Source organism: Saccoglossus kowalevskii, chromosome 7 (assembly GCF_978046115.1).
Source record: "Saccoglossus kowalevskii chromosome 7, keSacKowa6.1, whole genome shotgun sequence".
In the NCBI taxonomy this organism is placed as follows: domain Eukaryota; kingdom Metazoa; phylum Hemichordata; class Enteropneusta; family Harrimaniidae; genus Saccoglossus; species Saccoglossus kowalevskii.
Genome location: NC_140647.1, coordinates 15298911 through 15326042, shown reverse-complemented (window position 1 = coordinate 15326042; position 27132 = coordinate 15298911). Strand labels below are relative to the sequence as shown.

General features: G+C 34.2%; 1 protein-coding gene and 1 non-coding gene across 2 annotated transcripts; one reads left to right on the top strand and one right to left on the bottom strand.

The window, feature by feature from the left end:
- Positions 1-3093: 3093 nt before the first annotated feature.
- Positions 3094-3177, top strand: TRNAL-CAG (transfer RNA leucine (anticodon CAG)). The gene has a single exon. It is a non-coding gene; the product is annotated as a tRNA-Leu (tRNA).
- Positions 3178-5598: 2421 nt separating this feature from the next.
- LOC146740470 (mucin-2-like) lies at positions 5599-20759 on the bottom strand. Its single transcript, XM_085501668.1, has 8 exons — positions 20721-20759; positions 15260-15329; positions 14520-14568; positions 14233-14364; positions 11935-11973; positions 9531-9835; positions 6655-6954; positions 5599-5872 (listed from the first exon to the last, which is right to left on the bottom strand). The coding sequence occupies exons 2-7, from the start codon at positions 15320-15322 to the stop codon at positions 6655-6657; spliced, it is 888 nt and encodes a 295-aa protein (XP_085357794.1). The 5' UTR covers positions 15323-15329; positions 20721-20759; the 3' UTR covers positions 5599-5872.
- Positions 20760-27132: the final 6373 nt, after the last annotated feature.

Below are 27132 nucleotides of genomic sequence, written 5' to 3'. Positions count from 1 at the left end.
GGATATCAGAGAGTTGTTCTGGACTACGCCCTCACCAAACATATGTTTCCCGTGGTGTTTCCTATTCTTATATCATCTAAATATGTGGTCTTAACCGTTTGCACCATCCTTATTTTTATTTGTTGTCAAATTCCCAGGACCACACTCATATGGATCTTTTGAATGGTTATTGAGGAGACTATATAAACGTACAATTTTGTCTGACCACAAAGTTTTCGTTTATTCTAAGAGGCATGTTGCCACCAATAATACTGTCAAATATTACACTAAACCATCTTTGCTCTGAAGTATTTCACTTTTTTCAATCATCCCTGAACTCATATAACATCAGCGCCATATCAATACAGATTGTTCCAAATCATGACTTGCCCAAACCGAGATGAAGATCACGTTATTGTTGAGGAAGACCCATTTTTTTTATATTTACTAACATCAAATCTAAACAGATTCGGAGACTATTTTATGCATTCAGGCACATGTCTTGATGTATAAACTGTTTTTCTGTGTACCTATAAATAGCTTAAAGCTGAATTCCATATGTCCTTGTTTAATATAATCATCCAGACATGGCAATTTCAAACTAGCAATTGCTAAACATACAATTCTATTAAAAAAGCTGATTAACATCATTGACAAAACACATTGAAACTCTATAATCTCTAAACTGTTTCACAGGAAGTGAAGTGCGTCTGTGGTGAAGACTAAGGGGCTATTTCATATTCCGGAGAATGTGAAGAGTGTATAAAACATTTGTTTTGATCATCATGTAACCGATTTTCCAAATATTTGTTTTAATTGTGATGTTTTTGTCGAGAGGGCCCTACGGTTTGACGACAGATTTTATTTAAGTTAACACAATTCATGGTTTCTTAATCATATGCCTTAAATATTTTTCCTGGAATTGTTGGCTCTTGCATACCATCAAATGCTTTATTTTCCCAATTTCCCCAGTCAAAATATTCTAAAATATTCTAAAAACTTTCAATGCAATTAGCCCTTTACGTGTTGTAGGCTAGATAACTTTTATTTGAATATTCAGTACACTGACTACGTTGTGCACATGTAGTATTGGTGAGTAATAATTTGTATTTCGAATTTTCTGATTGGATTTGAATCTAGCAAGGCTTGATAGAATTGGCCTATTATTTTAGTATGTACTACTAATATTACAGGGAAATGCAGCATGTTTTAATATCTGTTGTGATCAAATTACCCTCTGTCAAATGGATTAATTGGTTTTAATATTACCCTGTAATTTAGGCTTCTATTGATCAAGGCATTTTTAAAATCACGAGGAAAACTCAATTTAAGTGACTAATACGATCATGGTTGCATCTAATTTGAAATAAAGATGGCAAATATAGCATTAATGCAACTTGTTCTACTATAGATTACTTCTAGAAAGTTTGCTTTGCGTATATCAGTGTGTTTGTGGGATTTTGAGTTAAGCCGTGATATCAGTTCAAGACCAGGCGGTTCGACAAAAAACAGTTTCTGGATTTGTTTCAGTCAATCTTCCTCTTCACTGCCCATTTCCTCCTCAATATGTAGTAATGATGTGGCATATTTAAGATGAATTGTACCATTAAAATCAGTCTAGGGAGTAAGGAAATTGACACATTTAGTGTAAAATCATTTCTGTCCACATGTATGTATATGTAGTTTCCTTTGCTAGATTAAAATTATCTTGCCTCATACATACAGGTGTTCAGGTTTGTATAGAAAGTGTGTACAGTCTTTAAATAACCACAGTAGACAGAGGAGGGTTCAAAACCGAATGTACATGATTCCAGCGTTTCATGAGGTTAAATGAGGTTAGTCAATCAAACCTCATTCATGGTACTGACCACGTGTTCGTATTTGAAGCGCATAGATAAGCAACGCTACCAGAGACTGCACAGATTGCATAGGATTTGTACACCCTCCCACCATGTCATCCGCTGTAATATGCAATTCCAATTCTGGCTTTCCCATAACGGAGCGTTCTAATTTTAAAATGCCAAGATTGTTATAGTCTTAAAGAACTATTGACTGTCATTTTTCTATTTGATAGCATAAAACTTAGATGTCATACAGGCAGAACGTTCTAATGGTAAAATACCATCAATTAGTCTATCATAGCTCGTATCACAAATTACAAGGTTTTTGTTAGCCGATGTTTTGTTTTACCACATGTGATGTGAGAGGGCGTACATCAATTACAAATAAAATTCATACCACAATGTGGGATTCCGCCTGTTGCTATGCTTAGACTGATTTGTGATTCGACTTGGACTTGTGATAATGATGTAGTTGTTGATAAAAATGTTTATAGTCTTAAAAATCTATTGACTGTCATTTTACTATTTATAACACTTAGATGTCAGGCAGACAGAGCGTTCTAATTGTCAAATACCGCCAATTAGTTTATCACAGCTCGTATCACAAATCACAAGGTTTTTGTTAGCCCATGTTTTGTTTACCACATGTGATGTGAGATGGCGTACATCAATTACAACAGCTGTTAGATTCATGTGTGAAGCTTTGTTTGTGGACAAGTACTGGTGACACTTGGCTCTGGGAAACTCTCGAATAGACACTCCAAAAATGGCTGCTTTTCTGAGTATATTCATGAAGGGATTAAGGTTGACAAATTTGTATGTTTTGTTCACCTCATTTTTGTAGGAGTTTCAGATGGAAAACTTGTGATTTCCTGAAAATAAATATATAAATTACATATGTTTCGTACAAATTAAAACAATGTTTTTACCTTTGCAAATGTATGATTATAAAAACTCACCCAAACGCTAACACAGGCGGTCATGAATTTCTAATAAGTGGTATCAAACTTAAGTCGCTGTGTTCAAGTCACAGTCTACAAATATAGGCGTGATTTGGAATCCCACTTCTGACAAACATTTTTGAATGATGTGTAAGTGATGCCACAATATGAAAATCCTTGTCATTATTTACGAGATTCGCCTGTTGCTATGCTTAGACCGATTTGTGACTCGACATGAACTTATGACGAAGATACACTTGTTCACATTAATTCTTATCAGCAAAAAACCCGATAATTTGTGTTTATTGTCTTTGATGGTATACAACATATATGTCAGGATGGCCGAGTGGTTTAAGGCGCTGCGTTCAGGTCGCAGTCTACATCTGTAGGCGTGGGTTCGAATCCCACTTCTGACAAAGCTTTCGTTATGATGTGAAATTCATACCACAATGTTGAATTCCGCCTGTTGCTAAGCTTATACCTATATGTGAGTCGACATGGACTTGCGATAATGATGTAGTTGTTGATAAGAATTGTTATAGTCTTAAAAAAACTATTTACTGTCATTTTACTATTTGATAGCATAACAATAAGATATCGGGCAGACAGAGCGTTCTAATGGTAAAATACACACCAATTAGTTTATCACAGCTCGTATCACAAATCACAAGGTTTTTGTTAGGCAATATTTGTTTACCACATGTGATGTGAGAGGGCGTACATCAATTACAACAGCTGTTAGATTCATGTGTGAAGCTTTGTTTGTGGACAAGTACTGGTGACACTTGGCTCTGGGAAACTCTCGAATAGACACTTCACGAATGGCTGCTTTTCTGAGTATATTCATAAAGGCAGTAAGGTTGGCAAATCTGTATGTTTTGTTCACATCATTTATGTAGGAGTTTAAGCTGGAAAACATGTGATTTCCTGAAAATAAATATATAAATTACATATGTTTCGTACAAATTAAAACAATGTTTGTACCTTTGCAAGCGTTTGATTATAAAAACTCACCCCAACGCTAACACATGTGGTCATAAATTTCTAATAAATGGTATCAAACTTAAGTCGCTGCGTTGAAGTCACAGTCTACAAATGTAGGCGTGATTTGGAATCCCACTTCTGACAAACCTCTTTGAATGATGTCTAAGTGATGCCACAATATGAAACTCCTTGTCATTATTTACGAGATTCGCCTGTTGCTATGCTTAGACCGATTTGTGACTCGACATGAACTTGTGACGATGATATACTTGTTCACATCAACTCTTATCAGCAAAAGACCAGATGATTTGTGTTTATTGTCTTCGATCGTATACAAAAAATATATGTCAGGATGGACGAGTGGTCTAAGGTGCTGCGTTCAGGTTGCAGTCTATATATGTAGGCGTGTGTTCGAATCCTACTTCTGACAAAGCTTTTGTTCTGATGTAAAATTTATACCACAATGTTGGATTTCGCCTGTTGCTATGCTTAGACTGATATGTGATTCGACATGGACTTGCGATAATGATGTATTTGTTGATAAGAATTGTTATAGTCTTAAAAAAGCTATTGCTGTCATTTAACTATTTGATAGCATAACAATTAGATTACAGGCAGACAGAGCGTTCTAATGGTAAAATACCACCAATTAGTCTATCACAGCTCGTATCACAAATCACAAGATTTTTGTTAGCCAGTATTTGTTTACCACATGTGATGTGAGAGGGTGTACATCAATTACAACAGCTGTTAGATTCATGTGTGAAGCTTTGTTTGTGGACAAGTACTGGTGACACTTGGCTCTGGGAAACCCTCGAATAGACACTTCAAAAATGGCTGCTTTTCTGAGTATATTCACAAAGGTAGTAAGGTTGACAAATCTGTATGTTTTGTTTACATACATTTTGTAGGAGTTTGAGCTGGAAAACATGTGATTTGCTGAAAATAAGTATATAAATTATATATGTTTCGTACAAATTAAAACGATGTTGTTACCTTTGCAAACGTTTGATTATAAAAACTCATCCAGACGCTAACACAGACGGTCATGAATTTCTAATAAATGGTATCAAACTTAAGTCGCTGCGTTGAAGTCACAGTTTACGAATGTAGGCGTGATTTGGAATCCAACTTCTGACAAACCTTTTTGCATGCTGTGTAAGTGATACCACAATATGAAACTCCTTGTCATTATTTACGAGATTCGCCTGTTACTATGCTTAGACCTATTTGTGACTCGACATGAACTTGTGACGATGATATACTTGTTCACATTAATTCTTATCAGCAAAAGACCTGATGATTTGTGTTTATTGTGTTTGATCGTATACAAAAAATATATGTCACAAGGTTTTTGTTAGCCAATATTTGAATAACACTGTCGACTATGAAGTTCGAATAAGTGGTATCAACCTTAAGTCGCTGCGCTAAGTTGTCGAATCTAGTGATAAATATTCATTCTAAGTAGTTTTATTAAAAATCACTTCCAAAAATGTATTACCTAAGAATGATGAACCTGAGCATTTTTACAGATTGAATGTATTGCTTAGTCACAAAATGTTGTATATATATTGCAAAAAACAAAATAATAATTATACTGAACATAGACTATACTTGTACCTGGATCATGCATCTTTGTGAAGTTCTTGATTATCGGGAATATAAATAGCAGTGTGTAGATTCTCTCCAATGTCTCAATCATCCTAGAAAATGACACGCGTCCAGTTTACCTTAAGCAAGATTGTGTTACAATTGTGACATTACACCATCCTTTAAACAAAATATACATAACGCATAGTTGCTGAACATTGTGATGCGTTGTGTCTTTAAAACTTACGAGTGACGAGCGTACATTATGCTGGTAATTATTTTATTTTACCCATATTTATTCAAACCAAAATCGAAAAGTACAATGTTATATCCAATATGTTATCATGCTGTTTATATCATGCTTAATTTCATTATATTTAAATTTTGGTGAATTAATTAAGATTATAATTGTTTTGATTATTCCCAAATAAATCAGAAACAGATAAAGTCGATGAATAAGTTGACTATTCATTTCGATTCACCAAATCTGACCAATGTAAAATCAAAATTATTCCAATATCAATCTTCTTTAACAGCCTGAAAATAAACCAAAATAAAGTTATTAAATTAGGCGAAACGACAATATACAATTAAATTTTGCTGTCAAAAACTGAGAAATGTATAGATATATATATATCACAATTGTTATTTATTTTATTTAAAAAGTACAACATATGGTGTCTGCCAAACTTTAGTCGCAGGATATTAGTAGTGTTTTGTGTTCTTGGTATATTATGTTGTAGTCTTGGTTGTAATTCATCTTATTTAGCCATCGTTGTTTGCGCATTTACAAATCGTTGACATACCCATCAACTCTCCGGAGTTTTTCTGTTATTTATGTTCCGAGTTTTAATATTTCAGGTGAGTAACAACTAATTGCATTTTCTTGCTGACAAATAATTTTATTTAACTTTTGAAAGCTGTCAATGTGAAGGTTTTGACCTACAATAGTTAAACATGACACAAGAAAAACATATCATTCTTTGTCAACAATATTGATATATGAATGACATGGTAGATGCATGTGTTGAACTGTTTGTCACAAAACAAGGAAACTTGTCTAGCTCCACGAGTTCAACAGTTCTTCTATAAATTACCAAGTTTAGTCGGTCCTTTTTGGCGCTGTTACACAATTAATAGCCATGTATTGGATTTTCAACAGACATAAATAGATAATACGTGTAGCATGGCATTCATAAGTATATATCTACTCAAATGACGTCTTGCAAATGGCGCCAGGGGCAAGTATTGCATCAGGAGTGGATGCTGGAAACGTTCCAACCAAGATAATGTGAATACCACCAAGTGTAGATACTCACTCAATTCTTCCACATGTCAACAAAATCCTTTGCCCCAGTTTTACTGCTGACATTGTACGTAATTCCATCAGCATTTTTGAAGTCATTAGTCGGATCACCATCCATGTTTCCACACAGACCATCAACTACATAATTAAGACCACTTGGTATGCGTATAGTCAACTTCGGTCCAGTATACGTTACAACTACTGCGTTTTCCATTCGAATTTCAATAACAGTGTCATTTTCTGGAACTGCAAGGATGTCATTATGTACTTCTTGAAATAATTCTCCTTGCATTATATCATCACCATTTTCGTCCTGGGGGAAAAGTTTAAATTTCAATCAGTACATTGTCAAATCATTTTCAATATTACATTGCATTGTTTTGGGGAAATCTGTGACTAAACCTTGCATTCGATAATTCAGAAGATATTTTGAGATGACAGGAGTAATGTTACACAATCTGAAATTCATGTATAATGATATGGATTTTGCTAAATTGTATATCTGATAATAATAACAAAGCCTTGTCTACCACAATGCTCAGGCTATTAAAATGAGAGGTTCTGGATATACTGTAAAACATGTTTTTTTTTAGCTAGCATGTTATTTTAGCTAATTTGGCTAATCTGTAATTTCGCTAATTCAAGATGTAGCTAATTTAACAAAATGTATATTCTCACAAGGAAATAGTCTACACTTTAGCTAAAATAAGATTCTGTTAATTCATGCCAAGAGTCAAATCCGCTAAAATTGCATGTAGTTATTTCAACGTGTTCTACAGTAGATACAATTAATGAAAAAACCAACAAATATGAAATATTATGAGGTATATTTAAAAAAAATAGAATTAAAAATTAATCACGCTTCAAGTAGCCTGAATATGTTGGTGTAGCTCGTTTCACGACTACAGTCTTTTGTACGAGAAACTCATTGCAAAGGAAAACAGTGTTTGGTCATGGTAGTACCATATCACCAGCGTCATATAACTCGTTTGCCTCTAGCATTGCTGGTAAACGTGTCCGTTGACCGTTTACTCATTTGAAAGCTGAAACAGCCTTGTAGTAATAAATACGTCTCAAAAATGTAACTCATTTTAATTTCGCAATCATGTAAACAGGACTCCAAAATAGTAATAACAAATTAAACAGTTATTGTGAAAAGTGGAAATTACAGGTAAATATCAATAAAACTAAAATCATAATATTTAAAAAAAATGGTAGAATCATAAGTCATAATTTTAATTTTTATTTAGGTAATAGCAAATAGAGATAGTTTCCACTTATACATACCTAGGAATTATCTTTCATAGCAGTGGAAACTATAAACTAGCAATAGATAACTTAGTGATGAAAGCACAGCGAGCACTAGGTGCACTAAGACAGACACTAAACTTGCACAATTATACCATTTCACCAAAGAATGTCATACAACTATTCAGAAGTACAGTTCTGCCAATCATATTGTATGGATCGGAAGTATGGGCAGCTTTTAACTTTAAGTTATTTAAATCAAAAAATTGTAACATTATTGAAAATGATTCATTCATTCAAAAAAATATTCAATGACTAATTACAATTTGAACAACTGCAAATTTTGCAAGCAAACACTCGTTGTACATAAAAGGTCCAGTAACATTGCTACCCAATCATCACTGATATATGTTCACAAATGCTAAAATACCAAAGGAGAATATTAAATTCAGAATTTAGCCCTTTAGTTCAATGTGCATTCAAGTCAGAAAGCAAACTAAATGGCAACACATGGACAGAATTTGTGAACAAATTACAGGACATATCAAATGTACATGATAATGTAGAGTTCATTAGTATACAAACAAAAATGAAATTACAGAAAACCTATATTGATAACCAGTGGTTGCCAGCCCTCCAAAAAATAGAAAATAATAAATGACGCATTTACAAGACATTTAAATCAAAATATGAATTTGAGCCATATCTAGAACTTGTAAAAAATATTAATCACAGAACAAGTATAACCAAATTTAGAATCTCTGCTCATACACTGCCAATCGAATGGTTAAGATACAAAGGCATTCCTTCAGAGGAAAGAATTTGTAATTTGTGTGAAGACAAGGCTATTGGTGATAAAATACATGCATTATTGGTTTGTAAGAACCAAAGGTTAATAACTAGTCGTACACAATTTATTAATACTTTGTCATTGTATAATGATAGTCTACTAACATTATCATTTTCCATGCATTATTTTGTATCAAATAAAATTTACTATACTATACTATACTATACTGTAAATAGAAGGCGTGGCATACTGTCATATTTGTAATGATTCTCGCACCACATTTGTGTAATTCGAGGAAGCGCTGCTAATGTCACTATTATACCATATGAAATTGCAATAGTCTATAAGTCCATGTTGATAAATAAATAATAACAATTACACCAAATATTATCGTTTCCGCTGTTATTGGTGTTCCATTGATAGTGTGTTATATAGCGTGATTTAGACATTTCATTCGTATAAACATGTAGTTCGTTTTGATGGCATTCGCATTTACATTCATTCCATTCTTGGCAACCCAGCTCACAATTTTCTCCACGTTACACTGTCATATTCAGCAACAGATTCCGAATTATCGTCGGCAACATGACAAACAATATTATCAGCATCGCAGTTTACTTATTTTATATCTTTTATGTAATTTATGAGAAGTAAAAGTAAAACAAGGGCTAAGATTGATTCATAATGTACATTAATTCATATTCAATTACAACTTAGAGATACTAATCAAGTATTGATGTAATTTGATTTTGATGAAAACTCAAACTTAGTATTGACCAATTAGTTTGTGTAAATTACGTTTTACGACACATACATTAAAAACACCTCACCATCAGCTACATCATATTTACCTTAATAACTTGGTCAACCCCATCACCGTCTCGTGACAATACATATGTTTTATTTCCAGACAAGATGGTTACACCAGTGATCACATATGGTGCCCTGGGATGGACTCCTTCCCCAGTTGAGATGTCAATTTTGAAATAATATTCTGCACCATCTTCGCTCTTAGATATTGTATACGACGATGAATATCCATCAAAATCGAATTTTGTCCCATCGAAGGTATGTATATGAGGGTCACCAAAACCAACACATTTGGAACACTGAGCAGTATTCGATGTGTCCCGTTTCATATCTAGAAACTCTAGAGCTGTAATTCACCAAAGAGGATATCATAATAATTATGCATAATCCGACAGGAAGTGACTACAGTCCGTATAAGTTCAAGATCTACATTTAGATAGCGTGAGAGGAAACTAGGAAAAATGCATTTATATCCTAACAATTGTATATTATATAACACATTATAATTATTGAAATATCGAAATTTACTGTGCGCAATTTGGTGCCTAAATTCAGTTTATTTCACAAAACCCAGTTATGGTTAAATACATGCATATAACCAAGTCATTTGTGTATTGTTTGAAGGTATCACATATAACATAGGCCCTGAATAAATTAGCGGCCATATACGCTATCTACCTTCTTTAATTTATCACTCACTCTCGCTGAAACTTCCAAGTTCTGTCACTTTCTGTGTGACATTCTATCGCTTTTCACAGAATAACTTAGATGATCAAATTCTTATAATAAATTCATAAAGTATCATCGACAAAAACGTACATTTGATTATAAATACGACGAAACTTGTTATTACATTTTACGGAAACAATAGGCACTATTATAATTGTCATCTTGCGGCGAACTTTTCTGATAATGATGCACAAATTACACCATCTGTTCACATCAAAATGTGCTTAAAATGACACTTCTAATTTTGAGGGCGAAGTAGCTCCTCGGAACTCCATGGAGCTGCGGGGATATAGGAACGGAAACCTCTCGTTTGCATGTAATCACCTCCTTTAAATATGCCACCATCGTCCGCCTGCACGGTGTTGCTCCGTTCGAACACTCCTCCCTCCACAACACCGTGCGGTAATTCTATTCATAACCGTGCATGTCACGTGGTTGCACGATAGAAAGTTTACCGACCAATAGAAAGCTTTGTTACAATGACTACCAAAAAGCGCTTGGGGCTTTGCATTTCTGTTGTCTTCATCGTCGGCTTTGTTTGAGGTATAACACCTACTCTTCTATAATACTCAACAGTGGCTCAACACTATTACCACGCTCGATGGTCGCAAGGCTGGTAAATAACATAATGATTTACCATTTCCAGTGCGACTAAAAACGAACACATCAGACTCGGAACTAAGTACCCTGAACGGCTTTTGTCCGAATATTGTATTGTCTCGACATCCATTGCAAGCCAACACAGCTTCCACTGTGCGAGCATTTTCACTGCGCGCCTGGCAACTATCACGGTGAAAACAAAGGCCAAAATCTCTCAGAAAACAGTACTTTGGGATGGTCGTTGACACCCCCTGAACCGTGTAACAAGATTACCCTGCATATACAACATATTTAAATTTGGTTGTTTAGGATTTCTTTAAAGTTAAGTTTGTGCTGTTTTTTTCGATTTTAGCTATTTTCAACGGCTTTTCGACCGGCGTTCCACATCAGCTCGCGCAGAGCCCATAAAAATACATGGTTGAGTGGTGCGCGTCTTTAAAGCGTCTTGTGACTTAGCTCCGCCCCGACAATGTTGATAGCTTGGCCAAGCGCGTTGATGAAAGAAGCAATATGATTGGCTGTTGATAAACTGATTCCAAACTGTGAGGGCATTGTCACATACACATATTCCTAATGAAATACTTCAAGGTGATAGTGGAGTACATCGCCGGAACATTCACCTTGAAAATTCAAGATGATATGCCACAAAATGACACCTTTCCGTGAAATTCAGTACTTCAAGTTTGATAAGCTATATCTCCAGAACTAAGACGGAAATAACAATTCATTTGTAAGGTAACAGTAAAAAATTAAAAAAGAACATCGCGCAAAAATTTCTTGTCAAGGTTCACGGGAACTTCCGTAACTTAACCTTGAAAGAAAATAGCAATACTGAAAGTGCACGATTGTATTCTTCTATATCTCAGCATTCCGAAAACGTTATAGTTACATGGCTTGCTTAGTAACTAACGGATAATGCCTTAATCGCAACTACACTATTATTCATTTTTTCTTCTCGCCACCTTAATGATCTAACATTTAGTTTGTAATATAGTTAATAGAGTAGTTGACTATTAAAATACTATCAGTGTACGTGTGTGTTGACCTACGTTATGTTGCTTTGTGTGACAATATGCGACATATGACAATAACTAATATATTCACATATTCACCTACCAGATCGTTTTCTGTTCTTACACTTGTGCTCCCATTTAGCTGCAAAATATCAATCATTATAGTAGTCAGACCACTTGTGTACCATACTCATACACACGGGTAGTGTTCATTTTAAAACGAGGCTTTGCATTTATGGTGAGAAAATATGAAGTAAAATCAAGACAATTTTATCAAATTTTAACTTAAATTACATAGGCACACCTTGAATCAAATATTTACCTTTTTCTAGAACTGTTTGAATGGGGTCGGGGTACTCTCACATAATTGTCCGTTCAACTATAAATGTAACTCGATGTTCGGTTAACTGCGACATAACATTCGAGTTACTTAATAAATGTAATTATTACACAGACCAAAAAGCTAGGTTAAATTGTTAATTAAACATAGAGTTATAGTTTAGTCCTGGGTTTGCAAAGTTAGACGTGGTTTATACATTATGCGTGCCGTGAGTTGTGTAACTCGATGCTCCCTAAATCCAACAATAACATTTCGACCAGCTAAAACATCATCCAAATGTATCCATCTTCCTGGACAACATCCATGAAGTGCATATCTGTTACAATTTATTGAAAATTGAATGTCTGAATCATCAATGACGTCACATGACCCAGTCCATATTCATTTGTTGAAATTAGCAGCGTGTTCATATTGTTATAAACGTATTCGATGTGAATAATGACAAATAATAATGATTGAACGTAAACTCTGACCGTTCACCTTACCGTTAGGAGCACAAATCGTACCCACCATTCAAAAACAAATTTACTTTAAAACCAAGTTTTAATGGCAATTAAACAGTCAATACCCATTGTCATAATTGTGAATGTGTATAATGAAATAATCCTAAATGCTGAGCCCCATAACTTACTCAATAAATATATATTATTGGACCAGAGCATAAACTATTACACAGGTCCAACATTATATATTTTTTATTCTAATAAATTATAAGCAGACAATGTGTCGCTTTGAACTATATATTATATTATGGGCTAGAAAAAGAAGTTAATTGCATAAAACTATCTCCTGCCGGAAAGATTTTTTGCACAACAATAACAAAACGATAACAATAGGTATAAATAAATAAAATTTGTAAACAGAGAAAAATAACTTAGAAGACATAAACACGATGAAGATCTACCAACTTTGTAACTATAAAGCGATAGATGTTGCGATTTTATGTCACCACAGGGCGTTCGTCATGGTGTGTGGCCACTTGCAAAGCAGACAATATTTAGACTCCGACTCAATTATATATAACGGGCTTAAAGATGGCTAAACAATTATAACCATATTTGTATTCCACCTAGCACACACTCACTCACCCACTCATTCACACACTCACTCTCTCACTCACTCATTCACAATCAGTGCTACCTTCAAAGCTCACTCACTCATTTGCTTTATTTTTTCGTATGTAACATTCCACAAGGATACTGAACGATGTACAAAATGTAGTGGAAAAAGCACGGTTTGTTTGTTTTTAGATGTTTTACCATTGTTTCCTGTGATAAGGGTATATGACAATTTCACCAACATTTGGTCAGTGACATAAGGAGAAAATATACTATACAGTGTCTAAATGTATTTGTTCATGTCTAGAAGTGTTTAAAAAGGAGATTATCTTTAGTGGGTTACTTATAACGAATTGTATTTTCATTCTGATCTATAAAACCTCTGTTAATTTGCTATTGTTTGCATATTTTGTGACAGTTTTAACCAAAAAGACAAATTGACTGCGAAATCCACATACTGTTGGCTGACACTAATTATAGACTATATATTGATTATAGACACAATTAGACATATATTATCACTGCAATATACGCTACACAATACACACATGAGACGTCAAAATGCCGTATACTACGCCCCAACGGTCAATAATTGAGTCACGGTAGTGTTACTTGGCACATTTGTATTATATATTATTGCTTATATTCGAAAAAATCTATTGTTTAAACTGTTAGGCCGTCGCAGATTGCCTCCTTTGTTGGATGACAATTGTGATGAATCTATTCTAGGTTGTAGGCCCAATGAGGTTTTGCATGCAACGCTCAATGTAGTCGAATAGTATGCACATTTGTCTTAAAGTTACATAAATGAATCATTTGCCTGGGAAGGTTGCGTTTTATGTAAACTTGTGGGTTGAAATACAGTTAAGATGGCGCCCCTGAAGTTAATATTAGTCATATTAGTTATTTTAACACTTGTACGACAGCTGACTGATTTGTGGTTTACATTTTAAGTTATTATTTAACAGGTATATTGAGTCACTTAGTAATGTAATAAACTTACGGTTATAACAACACTTTTCTGTTCCAGGGCATAGAGTAGCTTCCCCAGAGCCTCTGTAAACAGTCCAGCAACAAGTTGCATGAGCATTTTCCAAGCATACGCCACAAAATAACTTCCAACATTCAGTATCTTCTAAAATAAATAAATTAAAAAAATAAAATAAATGAAAAAATAAATAAATAAATAAATATTATCGTATAATCGTAAAATATGGACACAATAATGAAATAGGGCCAATATTCATATGTAATTCACGTTTACAAATCCCATATATCAATGATACTTACTAAGTGCCACCCGTTTTTCCACGTCAAGCTGCCTGTTGTCAGTCTGGACCTTTAAACAGATAAAGAAATATTGTCAAAAGATGATTCTTTCATATTTATTTGTTACTTAATTTTTTGCTTGGCTAAATGCACACAAACTAAATTGTTTCAATTAAGACACAGAACGGCACAATTATCTCAAAATTGGCAATGGGAAGAGTGTGCATAAATATGAAATCACGGCATACGATCACAGCTTAAACAAAAAAAATACAGGACTGATTTGAACGACACTGATCCTAAACTTTTTAAAATGAGTCACGAATAAAAATTTAAATACTCGCCTGGCTGCATGCGTTGCTTGGAAGTCTTATCATGTCGTGTAAACTGGCTCTCCCAGTGGCAACTAATTATTATAGCTAGCTAAATTTTGTTCGAAGTCAACTCAAGTTCAAATCATGCATATTGTCTGTCATGAAGTTATTCTAAGAGGAGGCATTCAAACACCTGTTTTACGACGATTCACATTTCTCTGTTTGATATATAAATATATATATTCTGAAGTCGTAACACCTTCTTCTTTAAATTGCTAGTCGAACGTTATGTAACAAGTAAACTGTGTGAAGACATCCCTCATATAGATGGACTCTTGTTTGCACCCCTTAGTTTTTAAAACACGTGTACCTGTGTATATAAAGTCTTAATAATTACTTTTTTTTACAACAAACTGACATTGAGTAAAATTAAGACTAAATACTTACCAAAGAAATCGTAGAATAAACTTGCCACACCATTATAAAAGTAAATATCCACACTCGAACCATCTTGTATCTGCACAACAAAGACAATTATCGTATACTAAATAAACACAGTAACATGAAATACTTTTGAATCATTTCATTTCTACATTTACATCGAAGGGGTGTGCAGTTTAAAAAACAACAAGGGGAGCCGTACTATTTTTGGCTATGCCACTTCATTCAAGTACCTTAAGGGCAATAGACTTTCAACAAAAAAATGCTTCACCGCCTTTAAAATTATGTTTGCTATGCTTTCTCTATTAATATCTAGAATTGCTGTTTAGATTTCGTTTCCATAACCATGTGAATCTGGTGGAACATCATAACGAATGTATGGCGTATTCTCATCGTTGTCATACAGATTTAGTATAAACCTACCAACATGTAAATGTTGTTGAACACAGATGATAATAACGTAGTCTAAACTGAAACGGTTGATCTTCCTCAAAGGTTTAGTGTGGAATAAAAACACTAAAATATATTTGAGCTTTCATTTTTAAATAGGAAAATTCAATTGAATTGATTTTCTACATTAAATGGTATTACTTTATTATTTATATGGTATTATTTTATTATTTATATGGAATGTGTAATACATGTTTTTAACATACAACAGGTAGCAAATATTTTAAGAATTATATTCTGTAAACTGGTATAATTTAAATCCGTCATGTCAGCTTTCAAAAAAAAAAAAATATTCGAATTTTGACTTTTATTATAATCAATCACCTTTTTTTTTCTTCTCGTATTACGCAATAAATTGACCTATGGTGCATCGTGGAGCTCTTTGTTTTATCAAGTGTGATCAAGATATACCAAAGCATGCTTAGATATTAAATCTTTTCTTTGGAAACGTCCATAATAATTTTTCATTTCCAAAAATCGGCAATATATTTGAAAAAGGTAAAATTAGGTAGTTTCAACAGCTTACAATCATGCAATGTATAAAGGTTATTGCTACCACCTTCATAAAAACATGGCCCGCAGTGTGGTGCTATTTTTTTGATTAATAAAATAAATTCCTAATACATGTACGATTTGATCTCAAAATCTGACTTCATCTTATACAATGCGATATGGTTTTAAAAAGCAAGTGATCATTCATTTCATGTGCATGTTGATTGAGTGTAAAGTTATTTCTACAAATCTAGTCTGTGTTTGAAATCACAATCTACATAATCCCTACTTTCGGTACATGACGAAATTTTAAAAGTGAAGATGAAATTAACTGCAACTATGTTTCAATAGATTGACAAGGATTTGTTTGATTTATTTTGAAGAGGGGTCACGCTTATAATTTCAACTACTTGAGGGGTGTCATTGGAATCTACATATTGAGTAAAATAATCGCTCTTTACTAGACATAGGTAACTTACTATTCGCCTCTGTACCAATATACATTTATTACAACACGATTGTACTTCATTTTCTTTGGCCAAAAGTTTAAGTATATTATTGCATTGTTTCAGGACTATAACACTTTTTATATATATATATATATATATTATCGTTTGTATCATCCTATTGTTTAATCCAGATTTTCAATGGACAAAGTTGAAACCAGATAACCATCGACTGCCGCAATTTCCCCTTATATAAATCAGAGATTGTTTCCAAAATTCTGGCAGCCCGATAAATTAATTTCTGACCATCATGTCCCTGAAAATCAAAACCCGGACTTAGATTGAAACAGCAGACGACAGGCGGTGCAGTGACAGGCGGCGTTCGACTTTATGCAAATGAGCGATGTCAGCCGCAAACCCCCACACAACATCGTTTTAGTACATGTAAAGCGTAAAATAATAATGTTACGTCCTACAATATGCCTTCAATGTAGAATGCACTCGATCATAAATGTCGGTATTTTGTGAATATCATGATCTTTAATCATTTAAGTAAAAAATAATTTCCATGTAATACCATACACTCATAACGATTTTTCGCACAGTTTGTTCCTAACAAGTTTATTTTTTTATCCTGATGATCGAGCAATAAATAGGTTTGGTGATTGCACCTTATTTGACAACATACTATGCACTGAATGGGAACGTATAATCGATTTTACTCGGCTCGCTAGTACATAGTACCATGTTTAAACAACAACTTTAGAAACATTAGTTTGATAGCATTCATGTGGTAAATGCGCAGCAGCTGCTCAATCATTATTATATCCTTTATCCAGGATGTAATGCATACACCAATATGGTTACATAACAAGAAAATTACAAACTGAAAATAAATAAATAAATATTGGGGATATGAAATGTGGTTTACATTTTAAGTTAAAAAACGGGTTGACGGTGGGGGTCGATAGTCAAAAACTCGTTGCTAGCTAAGTGAAATGGCAGCACTGACTGACAGACACACATAAATACTAATATTAAACATCAACAACCCATAAATGTTTGATTTGATTGATATCAGAAATGTATTTGGCAAAACTGGGGGCTCGCTGCTGAGATTATTCGTACATGCCTTAGAACCAGATCACCAGCGGAAAGAAAGATTTGTAAAACTATTGTATATACTGACAAACACACATAAACGTAGCAAAATCAACAACTACCACTTGGTATTGAAAACTGTAAAATACATACAAGTAGTAGTAAGATAAAAAGCTAGTTAATGCAGCAGTAACTGCAGGCTACAGTTATTAATTGGTACCGGGTGAAGGTGAAATACAGCGGAGGCCATAATTGAGTTATTTGTAGCAACATCGGAAGCTGGGACTGCATGGTGTTATCAGTCAGTCAGTGGTTGAAGCCCGAGGATGCTGCAACACCATGACCAGTTAGTGATCGAGGCAGTCGAGCTGATCAGATATGGTAGAAACAGCGGAGCTGTAAGTCTACGAAGCATGGAGATTAATGTAGTGTTAGTGACAATTACAAACTGAAAATGAATGAATAAATGAGGGTATCGAATGTGCTATACCTCAAAAAGACCCCAAGAAAGATGCTTTACACCTTCTCCAAATTCTACCAGCGGCCACTGTTTGACTGAGAAAAATATGTATATACCTATTATACGTGTCACAGAGGACTGAATATCTTAATCGTGTGGTTTTGTATGCCTGAAGTAGCTGCAGAGGAAGCTGCTTCAATACGAGTGACCAGAGTATATAGCAATGCCTATGCAATGCGATAGTTTTCTGAGAAAAGATTAAAGTGGAATAAATAGGGGTCACTAAGTAAAGGTGCAACAGCCACTCTTAAAGAAAGATAGTAATGCAGAGCTTAAATTGGCCACATGCGACTGTTAATATTTCATGATCACTCCTTTCCGATACTGATTTGACTTGGAAGCTTTCATTCTTTAAAACCTGCAGCATGTCACTCTCAAAAACTTACGTCCTCAATGTTTAGATGAATTTCGCTGTCAAATATGTGTTAACGGTGAATTCACCAGAACAGAAAAATATACAGAAAACCACTGAAATTAAAGACTGCATAGAACTTCAGTAAAGTGAGTAAACACCCCAGCCCTGAGAGTGGCAAATATGAGAATATTTGTTTCGCTTGTGGATGGAAGACGTGACCTAGAGCCCTGACATTGATTGCGTTTAATCGCGCGTAACAATAAGTTCTGTACGAGTTGTACTGATGTATTAGGTTTGAAATGCCTGCCTCTATGTATCTAAAGCATACACACTAAAGCAAGGTGAAGTATAATAGTTGATTCACTGAGGTATAAATGTTTAACAATGAGTTATGAGAAGCAAAATTAAGTCAGAAATTACAAGTAAGTTCAAAGTTGAACTTTGTGCATACTTTCAAAACAATAAAATGGCTAAACCATAATCGTGAGTCGGTCGCGTGCTGGAAGATATTTTAAAAGCCCACAGATGCATATCGTGCGCTAAACACGAGTTACTACACAGTATGTTGGGTTTTCATGTGCATCTCGTGCAAGATCTTTGAACGTCTGCAATTGTAAACGGTATAAAGCACCAGCAAACTTATTTTGTTTTCCAGGGAGAAATATTGAACCAATATAATAAAAAGTTGTGCTGCATTGATGTGAGTGTTAAGCACTGAAAAATGTGTTAAACGCTGCATAAAGTATCTTTACAGTGTGAAGCTGTTATGGAGCTGAATAGTTCATGACGTTGTTAAAAAGTTAATTCCGCTGGCCATGTGTTGCGAAAACCAGTAGCCTCTGAAACATTTAGTAGACGAAGCATCTGTTTAAATTAGTAGGTGAGATGCACTAACTACTTTTCTGTTCGTTAACAGGTGAATAGCATTCCACTAATCTATAAATATACCCCACATAGCTAATTCGAGATTGCAAGATTGATTCATGGTGACATAGTGGCCCAATTGTGAGATTGATGAAGCCAATCTCAGTAGGTTGGCGACGAAGGACCTGCCAGGTATTACCAATCTAGCTGCATAATTCAGGTGACAAAGCAGAAATAACAAGTGTCGTTTTGTAATCGACTATTTTGACATAAACTCTGATATTTTATTTTTAATCCTGTATACCTTATTTTGCAACAAAAAAGCTCTTATGTCTCTTGCGTTGATCATAACACCTAAATAGTCAAGTTCTTGAGTTGGCCCAAGTTTTTATGAGGTGCCAATGGAATGTTAAGAGTTTTTAGAATCATTGTCAATATTGCCCTGGATCTCATTGCTATTGTCTCCCATCGATCAATAGTTCAATGATTGGAGAATGAATTTCACTTCAAATGTATTAGGTGCTATCCAACATACGTCTTGTGAGAGCAAATAAAAGATTTTTGGACTGGATCTGGGTCCACAAACTAGACTGAGACAAAAAGTAGTATTTATCCACCAACACGCAAATGCCAAATCGATCGAATAGTGGAGTGGTATTTGGTTGAAAGCATCAGTTATGTCAAACTTGCGCATGTGAGCATTACCATTTAAACGCTTTACCGTTAATTGTAATGGACAACTGTAGACAGCTTTGTATGCAGTACATGTGTGAAAATAGACAGAGATTTCAAGATCACCCTCTAACCTCTAATAATAATAATTTGTACACTATCCGTGTAGAAAAAGGATCAAGATCAGTGAACAAAAAACAGGTCCCTAAATATTGTTGTGTTTATGGTGTAGTGTTGGACAAGCATTATCTCTAAAAATGTGCTAGCTGCCACATCAACATTTGCGCTGGACTGCAACATTAAAACATATCTAGAATTTCTTCAGCAAAATTGGTACATTAGCAACACATCTATCCATGTATTGACAATTACCAAGTAGACTATATATAATGATGAATTCAAACAACAAAAAGGATTGCGTCATTCATTTTGAACAATTTTATAGGAACACATTACCCATGTTTATGAATTGGACATCAGCAGTCGAAATAAATCAGTTTCATATTGCCTTAGTATAGAATCGAATTAAATGAATTCATGAATTTAAAGTAAGAGAAATCTAGTTACCTGTTTGTATGCCAGAGTTCTGACTCGTCAGTCTTTAGTACCACGTTTAAAATGTTAATAACGAAACGTTGCATGTTATTTAGACATATGGTGCATTCACGTGGCAAATAAGCAGCAGCACAGATGTTGAATCATTATTATACATTTTTCTAGAGTGTGATGAATACATGAAACAAAATATTGCTTTTGAATCTATGACGTTGCTTCTATTAGTTTTAATCTAGAATTCATACTACAACAAAATAAAAACATTTATATATATATACTATCATGACTATAAAACAATATTGCACGGTGAGACATTTGTAGAATATATTCAGCAAAGTTGTGACACCCCCTATTGTTATTTGTAATTTTACTGGTGAGATTACAAAATAGACTGTCTATATATAATGTTGAATTTCAACAGCCTAAAGGATGTGGTAGGAACTTTAATAATTACATGATTGTAATATACAGACATTGAGCAGGTTAACCCAATATCGAATGGTTGAACTCAACGGAAGGGAACAAGGAAAGAAAATATGAGAGAATATCTATGCAATACTTCCACGCTTCTATTAACTACGTATATTCAATTCATATAGTTGTGTTAACGCATATAGTCTGTCAGTAATTAAATTTGTATTGTCTAGGGACGGCTTTGTTGGAAACAAAGGTCACAGAAAAGAATTGAAACTGAGTATTTATTTGGAAAGTAAACCTGTTCTGCCCGATATCAAATGTCGAGAAACAGTTTTGACCAGATGCAAGAAGCAAAATAGAGATCTAACATAAGAGTAAATTCTAAAGCGTTAAACGGCTTTAATTTAACTATTTTAGTACGTATTTTACTTGGGTTTGTATTTGGTCAGAAACATGCTTAGAATGAGTTATACATTTGTTTCGTACTATAATTTCTTATTTATATTGGAAAGTGGTTCTAGGGATTATTAATTTCCATAAACAATATTTATCTCTCATTCTGCAACACTAATAATATCATCACTAAGCATTATAACAAGAATGCGTGATGTAAAGTCCATTCTATATATATATTAAATGGTCAAATGTTTCTAGGTCGAAGTAAGAAACTTGGGGCAATATTAGAGCATGGGTTTTATTTAGGAACTTTTGCCAGAGCAAACTATGTAACCATCAGGACAAATTAATAACTCCTAATGATATCAGTTGGTAATAACACATAAAACATTAATTCTCAACTCTGATGAAAAGACCAGTTAATGCAACAAAGACCTTCTCACTGCGAAAGCTAACCACTATACAGCCACTTTCCATATTATATAATATATATATATATATATATATATATATATTGAGAAATTCTCCGACACATTCTAACCTGACGATTGATAAGGTTTAGCAAAGATGGAGAATCATATGTATTCCATGTACAATGTGGTTACGTTAAGACAAATGAATGGTGTTTATAATAACATAGAAAAAGCACTCTGTATTACAGAGAGTCATTTGATTTGATTGATTGATTGAGTCAGTATTTGTTTGCTATAGGTTCATATATTAACATAGTGTGTGTCATATGTCACCATATGTGATTTTAATAGCTGCTACATTCGTTTGTGTGTTGCGGAGTGAATGTTCGTATACGAATGATGTGATTGACACACACGTATGCGTGTTATACATGTTATCATGTAGCCGAATATATTTGAACGAACTAGTTACAGCTGCCTAGCTTTTAACATCCTAATCGTCGAAAGCATGGCACGTATGTAGAATTATTTTGTTGTTTACCACAGTGAGCCTATTCATGAATAGATCTGTAGATCATGCAGAGTGGAATGTGTTGTAATTTAAATCACCCAGACTAATAGTGCAGTTAGTACATAAAAAGTGCAAAGGGTCAGTGAGTGGGTATATGTGGTGCGTTGGTGATTAGGATGGTGTTCATTGGGTCGCCAAAATAGTATTTCTGTAATAATGTTTCTGTATTTGTGGACAGGTTGTGTTGTGACAATACACACCTGATAAACATACTAGATTTACCTACCATATAATTATACGAAATGCCAAAATAGTGGAAGGAATTATATCGCATTGAGTTTAATATACTGCACTGTGTCACGTAGATACGGATTTTAACACTATTAACCATGAAGATTAAAGTATAAAATAAATGCCTCTGTATGGTCGGGTCGATAAATGTCAATTTGAAATAAATATGAATTTGCCCCATTCAAGTGGCCTCTGATTATGGGGCCGAAGAGGCCATTGTCATCCTGATTATGACTTGAAATTAAATAAAGAGACAAGTTGAAAACGTTAATCAGAATCCTACAAATCAGGGGAAAATAACGAACTTTCAATTTAAAGTATAACTATTTCTTCAAATGCAAGAAATTTCGTTTGCTTCATTACTATGGATTGATGACGGTATAAGGCACCTTTTAATGGTGGTGGTGGGGCACGAAACGTCAGTGTTGTGTTGTCCCCACATACCCCGGGGTGGGCAGGGTCGCGGTTTATTTTAACTAACCCATAGGTGAAGTTTAATAGTTGATTCACTGAGGTATAAATGTTTAACAATGGGTTACGAGAGGCAAAATTGAGTCTTCAGAAACTACCAGTAAGTTCAAAGTTGAAAATTGTGCATACTACCAAAACAAATAAAATGGCTAAAGTTCGTGTGCCTAACCTAACGTGTAGGTTTGGTGATTTTGACTACTCCGGAAAATCCTTCCTTTACAACACTTTGGACACTAATTGGTTAACTTTAGCATAGAAAAGACGTGGATGCTGCCCAGGGATACATATAGTACGGTTCACAAGGGATCCCAACTGAAACCAGAGCAAGTGGAAAGAAAAAAAAAACTGAAATTGACGTCGGCGTAAAAAACCATCAAGCTCACAGGGGTCGGTTAAGCAATGCGTGGACAAATCAAAATGTGAGCGAAAAGGTGAGAGTGATGAAGAATTCAAACGTTTTATGAAGGAGGCTGTCCCAAATCGTATCGATGCAAATCTCTACATATTAGTAAATGAACAGAAACAAACAAGTAGAAGAGTTGATGATGTGGAAAAAGAATTGGATGAACGGCAAACCAAGTTTAAATTTTCGAGGAGAGAAATCAACGAGCTTTTTACTAAAGGAATCTTACGTTTATGTTACTCGTGATCTCATCAAAGAAGATTTTGAAGCAAAACGGTCGTTCAAAGACGTAATGAAAACCGCGTATGAAGAAGGGAAGAAGCCGGCCTTTCGTGAAGATAAATTATATATAGGTGAATCGCTTTACAAATTCCCTGACATTATATAATTATTAGACTTTTGTCTTGCACCAGTTCTCAATGTGGGTAGTTTTATACATATTACCTTGTTTTAGGTCATGTTTAAAGATGAGCCGCGAAATTGATATCTATAAAAACAAAAACAAAAGACTGAACGTGTGAGACCTGAAATGTAATCCTAAAATAATTACAAAAAAAGCTGCACGTGTGAAACGTGAATTTTTTTTTAAATATAAAAAAACAGGTTTCACCTGCGGCAAATTCCATCGCTGCCTGTACCACTCATGTTCCACACCTGTTAGTAGGTGTCCATGTATTATTTAGGTTACACTAAAGTGAAAGGATACTGTGTGTGGTATTGGAAATTGCTTTCCTGTGCACTTTGTTTATTTACGTTAGGGTGCAACTTATTCTTTTTTCTTATATATATGGAATTTATTTTGTTACCTTTAAAATAGCATATTGTGAATCGTATATATTTACATTTTTTTGTTTTTGTTTACTGTTGTTACTCAGATATTTTTTACTTTTTTTAAATTGAGCCTTGTATCCGTAGTTTATATGTTTTGTGTTTGTAGTACATTTATTCATTAAATGTTATTTGTTTAAATGTAAGGGGATTAAGAGATCGACAGAAGCGTAAGGCTATTTTTCATTTTTGTAAGAGGCAGAAAGCAGATATAATTTTACTGCAAGAAATCCACAGTAGTTCAGAGGATGAACACAAATGGAAGGTTGACTGGGGAGAGGACATTTTCTTTTCACATGGAACACGAGCAAGCTGTGGGACAGCAATTTTATTACACAAAAATACAACTATAAAACACACTAAAAATGTCAAAGATGCATCTGATAGATTTATTTTTCTGGAAATAGATATTGGTAGCTATAAGGTAGTGATTGCAAGTATATATGTTCTGAATAGAGAAGATGAACAGCTTCGTTTTTTACAAGCTCTTAAGACATCAATTAATTGTAATTTTTCCCAACAGTCTATTGATTATTGAAGATGATTTTAATATACCAGTAAATCCTGAAATGGATAAACGAGGTAAAAATATTGATCCAAGATCAACTTTCAGAAAGGAAATGTTATCTTTTATGAAATGTTATAATCTTATTGATATTTTTATAGAGAACTCAATCCTGGTACATATAGGTTTACATGGAGAAGGGAAATGCTGCAACGCGTTTGGAATACTTTTTGATTTCTAAACATCAGATTAATCAGGTAAAACTTTGTGATATTTGTCCTTGTACAAAATCAGACCATGATGCAATTGTGATTTCAATTTCTGTTGGAATTGGTTCCATAGAGATCCTGTGTTTTGGGAAATTCAACTGTAGCCTTAACTTATACGGAAAGCATTAATAAAACCATTGATGATATTCTGCGTGATACTTTATATCTTGACCACCAAACTCGTTTTGAATTCTTGAAGTACAAGATTCGCCAGGCTACTGTTGAATTCTAAAAGCGACAAGCAGAAGAAAGAAGGGATAGAGAATTTGGATTATAAAAAGAGTTGTATAATTTGGAAAAGAAATTGATGAAAATTTTGAGGAGGATGTTTTGATGCAGTATAAAGCTTTAAAAAAAGAACTTGATAGTATTATTGATCACAAGATTCAGGGCTCTGCTATCCGTTCACGGTATGGTATCAGGAGGGTGAAAAAAGTACCAAATACTTTTTGAACTTGGAAAAACGTAATTTTAAAAAGAAAACTGTAGCCAAATTGAAGATCGATCAAAACGAAATTACTGGTGAATTATTACACTGCGTTATGTGTATCGTCTTCTCCAAATTTGAATTCAAATGATAAATACGGGTTCTTTAATAATATCCCACATGTGAAGGTATTCTGACTAAAGAGGAAGTATTTTCTGCCTTAAAAGTCCCCCAAAAATCACTTGGCAGTGACGGGCTAGCCCATGACGTTTATTAATTTTTCTGGTGAAAAATTGGGGATGCATTCAACAAATTACAGCTTCAAACAAAAACAAGCTGTTATAACTTTATTGCCAAAACCTGATAATCATCGACTGATTTGCATAATTGGAGACCAGTATCGCTGCTCGATGCAGATTCCAAAATTGCAAGTAGATGCATGCCTAAACGGCTTTAAAATATTTTAACCACCATTATCCATGAAAACCAGTCTGCTTTCATACCAGGTAGAACAATTGTTGACAATATCAGATTTATTACAGATGATATTGATTACTGTGAAAATAGTGGTCAACCGTGGTCGCTTTTGTTTGTCGACCTTACAAAAACTTTTGATATCCTAGAATGGGATTTCTTGCATAAAGCTCTTGACTTGTTCAATTTGGGTGATTCTTTTAAGAAATGGGTTTCTGTATTTTATAACAACATTGAAAGCTGTGTACTCAATAATGGGAATTCATCAGGTTGGTTTAAGTTATATCGGGGTATCCGTCAGGGTTGTCCGTTGTCCACAGCTCTCTGTTTAATTGCCATAGAGTTGTTGGCTATTGTTATTTGATCAAGTGACCAAATATTATGTTTCCATATGAGCATGAACAAAAAATGTCTGGCTTTTCAGATGATACAACCCTTTGCATGAGAAACCGAAATTCTGTTCGTACTGCTCTATTCTTTCTAAAACATTTTCATTATTTTCCTGGTCTAGAAATTAATATGGGTAAAATAGAACTACTTGTGTTAGGTAAACTTAAAAATAATTGGCAAACGATGGATGTAATAGTCCCCACCCAAAACCCAGGCCGTTACTTAGGAATTTACATATGTTAAGGAAAATTTACAGCTTAACCAACAAATTGAAAAAAATGAATATAAAACTTGGCATATGGAAGTCACGTGAATTGACTATTGGTGGCAGATTTACACTTGCAAAGGTTTTAGGGGCTACTAATCTGCTATTTGTAATGAAAAATACGTGTCCGAAGCCCGGGCTAGGTTATTTGATTTGCTGTGGAACGGGAAAGAACACCATATAAAAAACAACACTTTAATTGGGGATAATGAATATGGTGGTTTGCGCATGACTGATTTGGAGTTGTTGAACAAAGCATTCAAATTAGCTTGGGCTATAAGGTAAATGGAAAAAAATGCATCATGGGGAGTTATTCCAAAGAGCTATTTTTGTAGATATGGGGGTTTGAAATTTGTATTCAGCT

Coding starts and splice junctions, on each gene's coding strand:
- LOC146740470 (XM_085501668.1), bottom strand. CDS start 15,322: ATGGTTCGAGTGTGGATATTTACTTTTATAATGGTGTGGCAAGTTTAT. Junction 11,974..14,232: donor AGAAAAGTGTTGTTATAACC/GTAAGTTTATTA, acceptor GATATTTTGCAG/CTAAATGGGAGCACAAGTGT. Junction 9,836..11,934: donor TAAGAACAGAAAACGATCTG/GTAGGTGAATAT, acceptor GGTGAATTACAG/CTCTAGAGTTTCTAGATATG.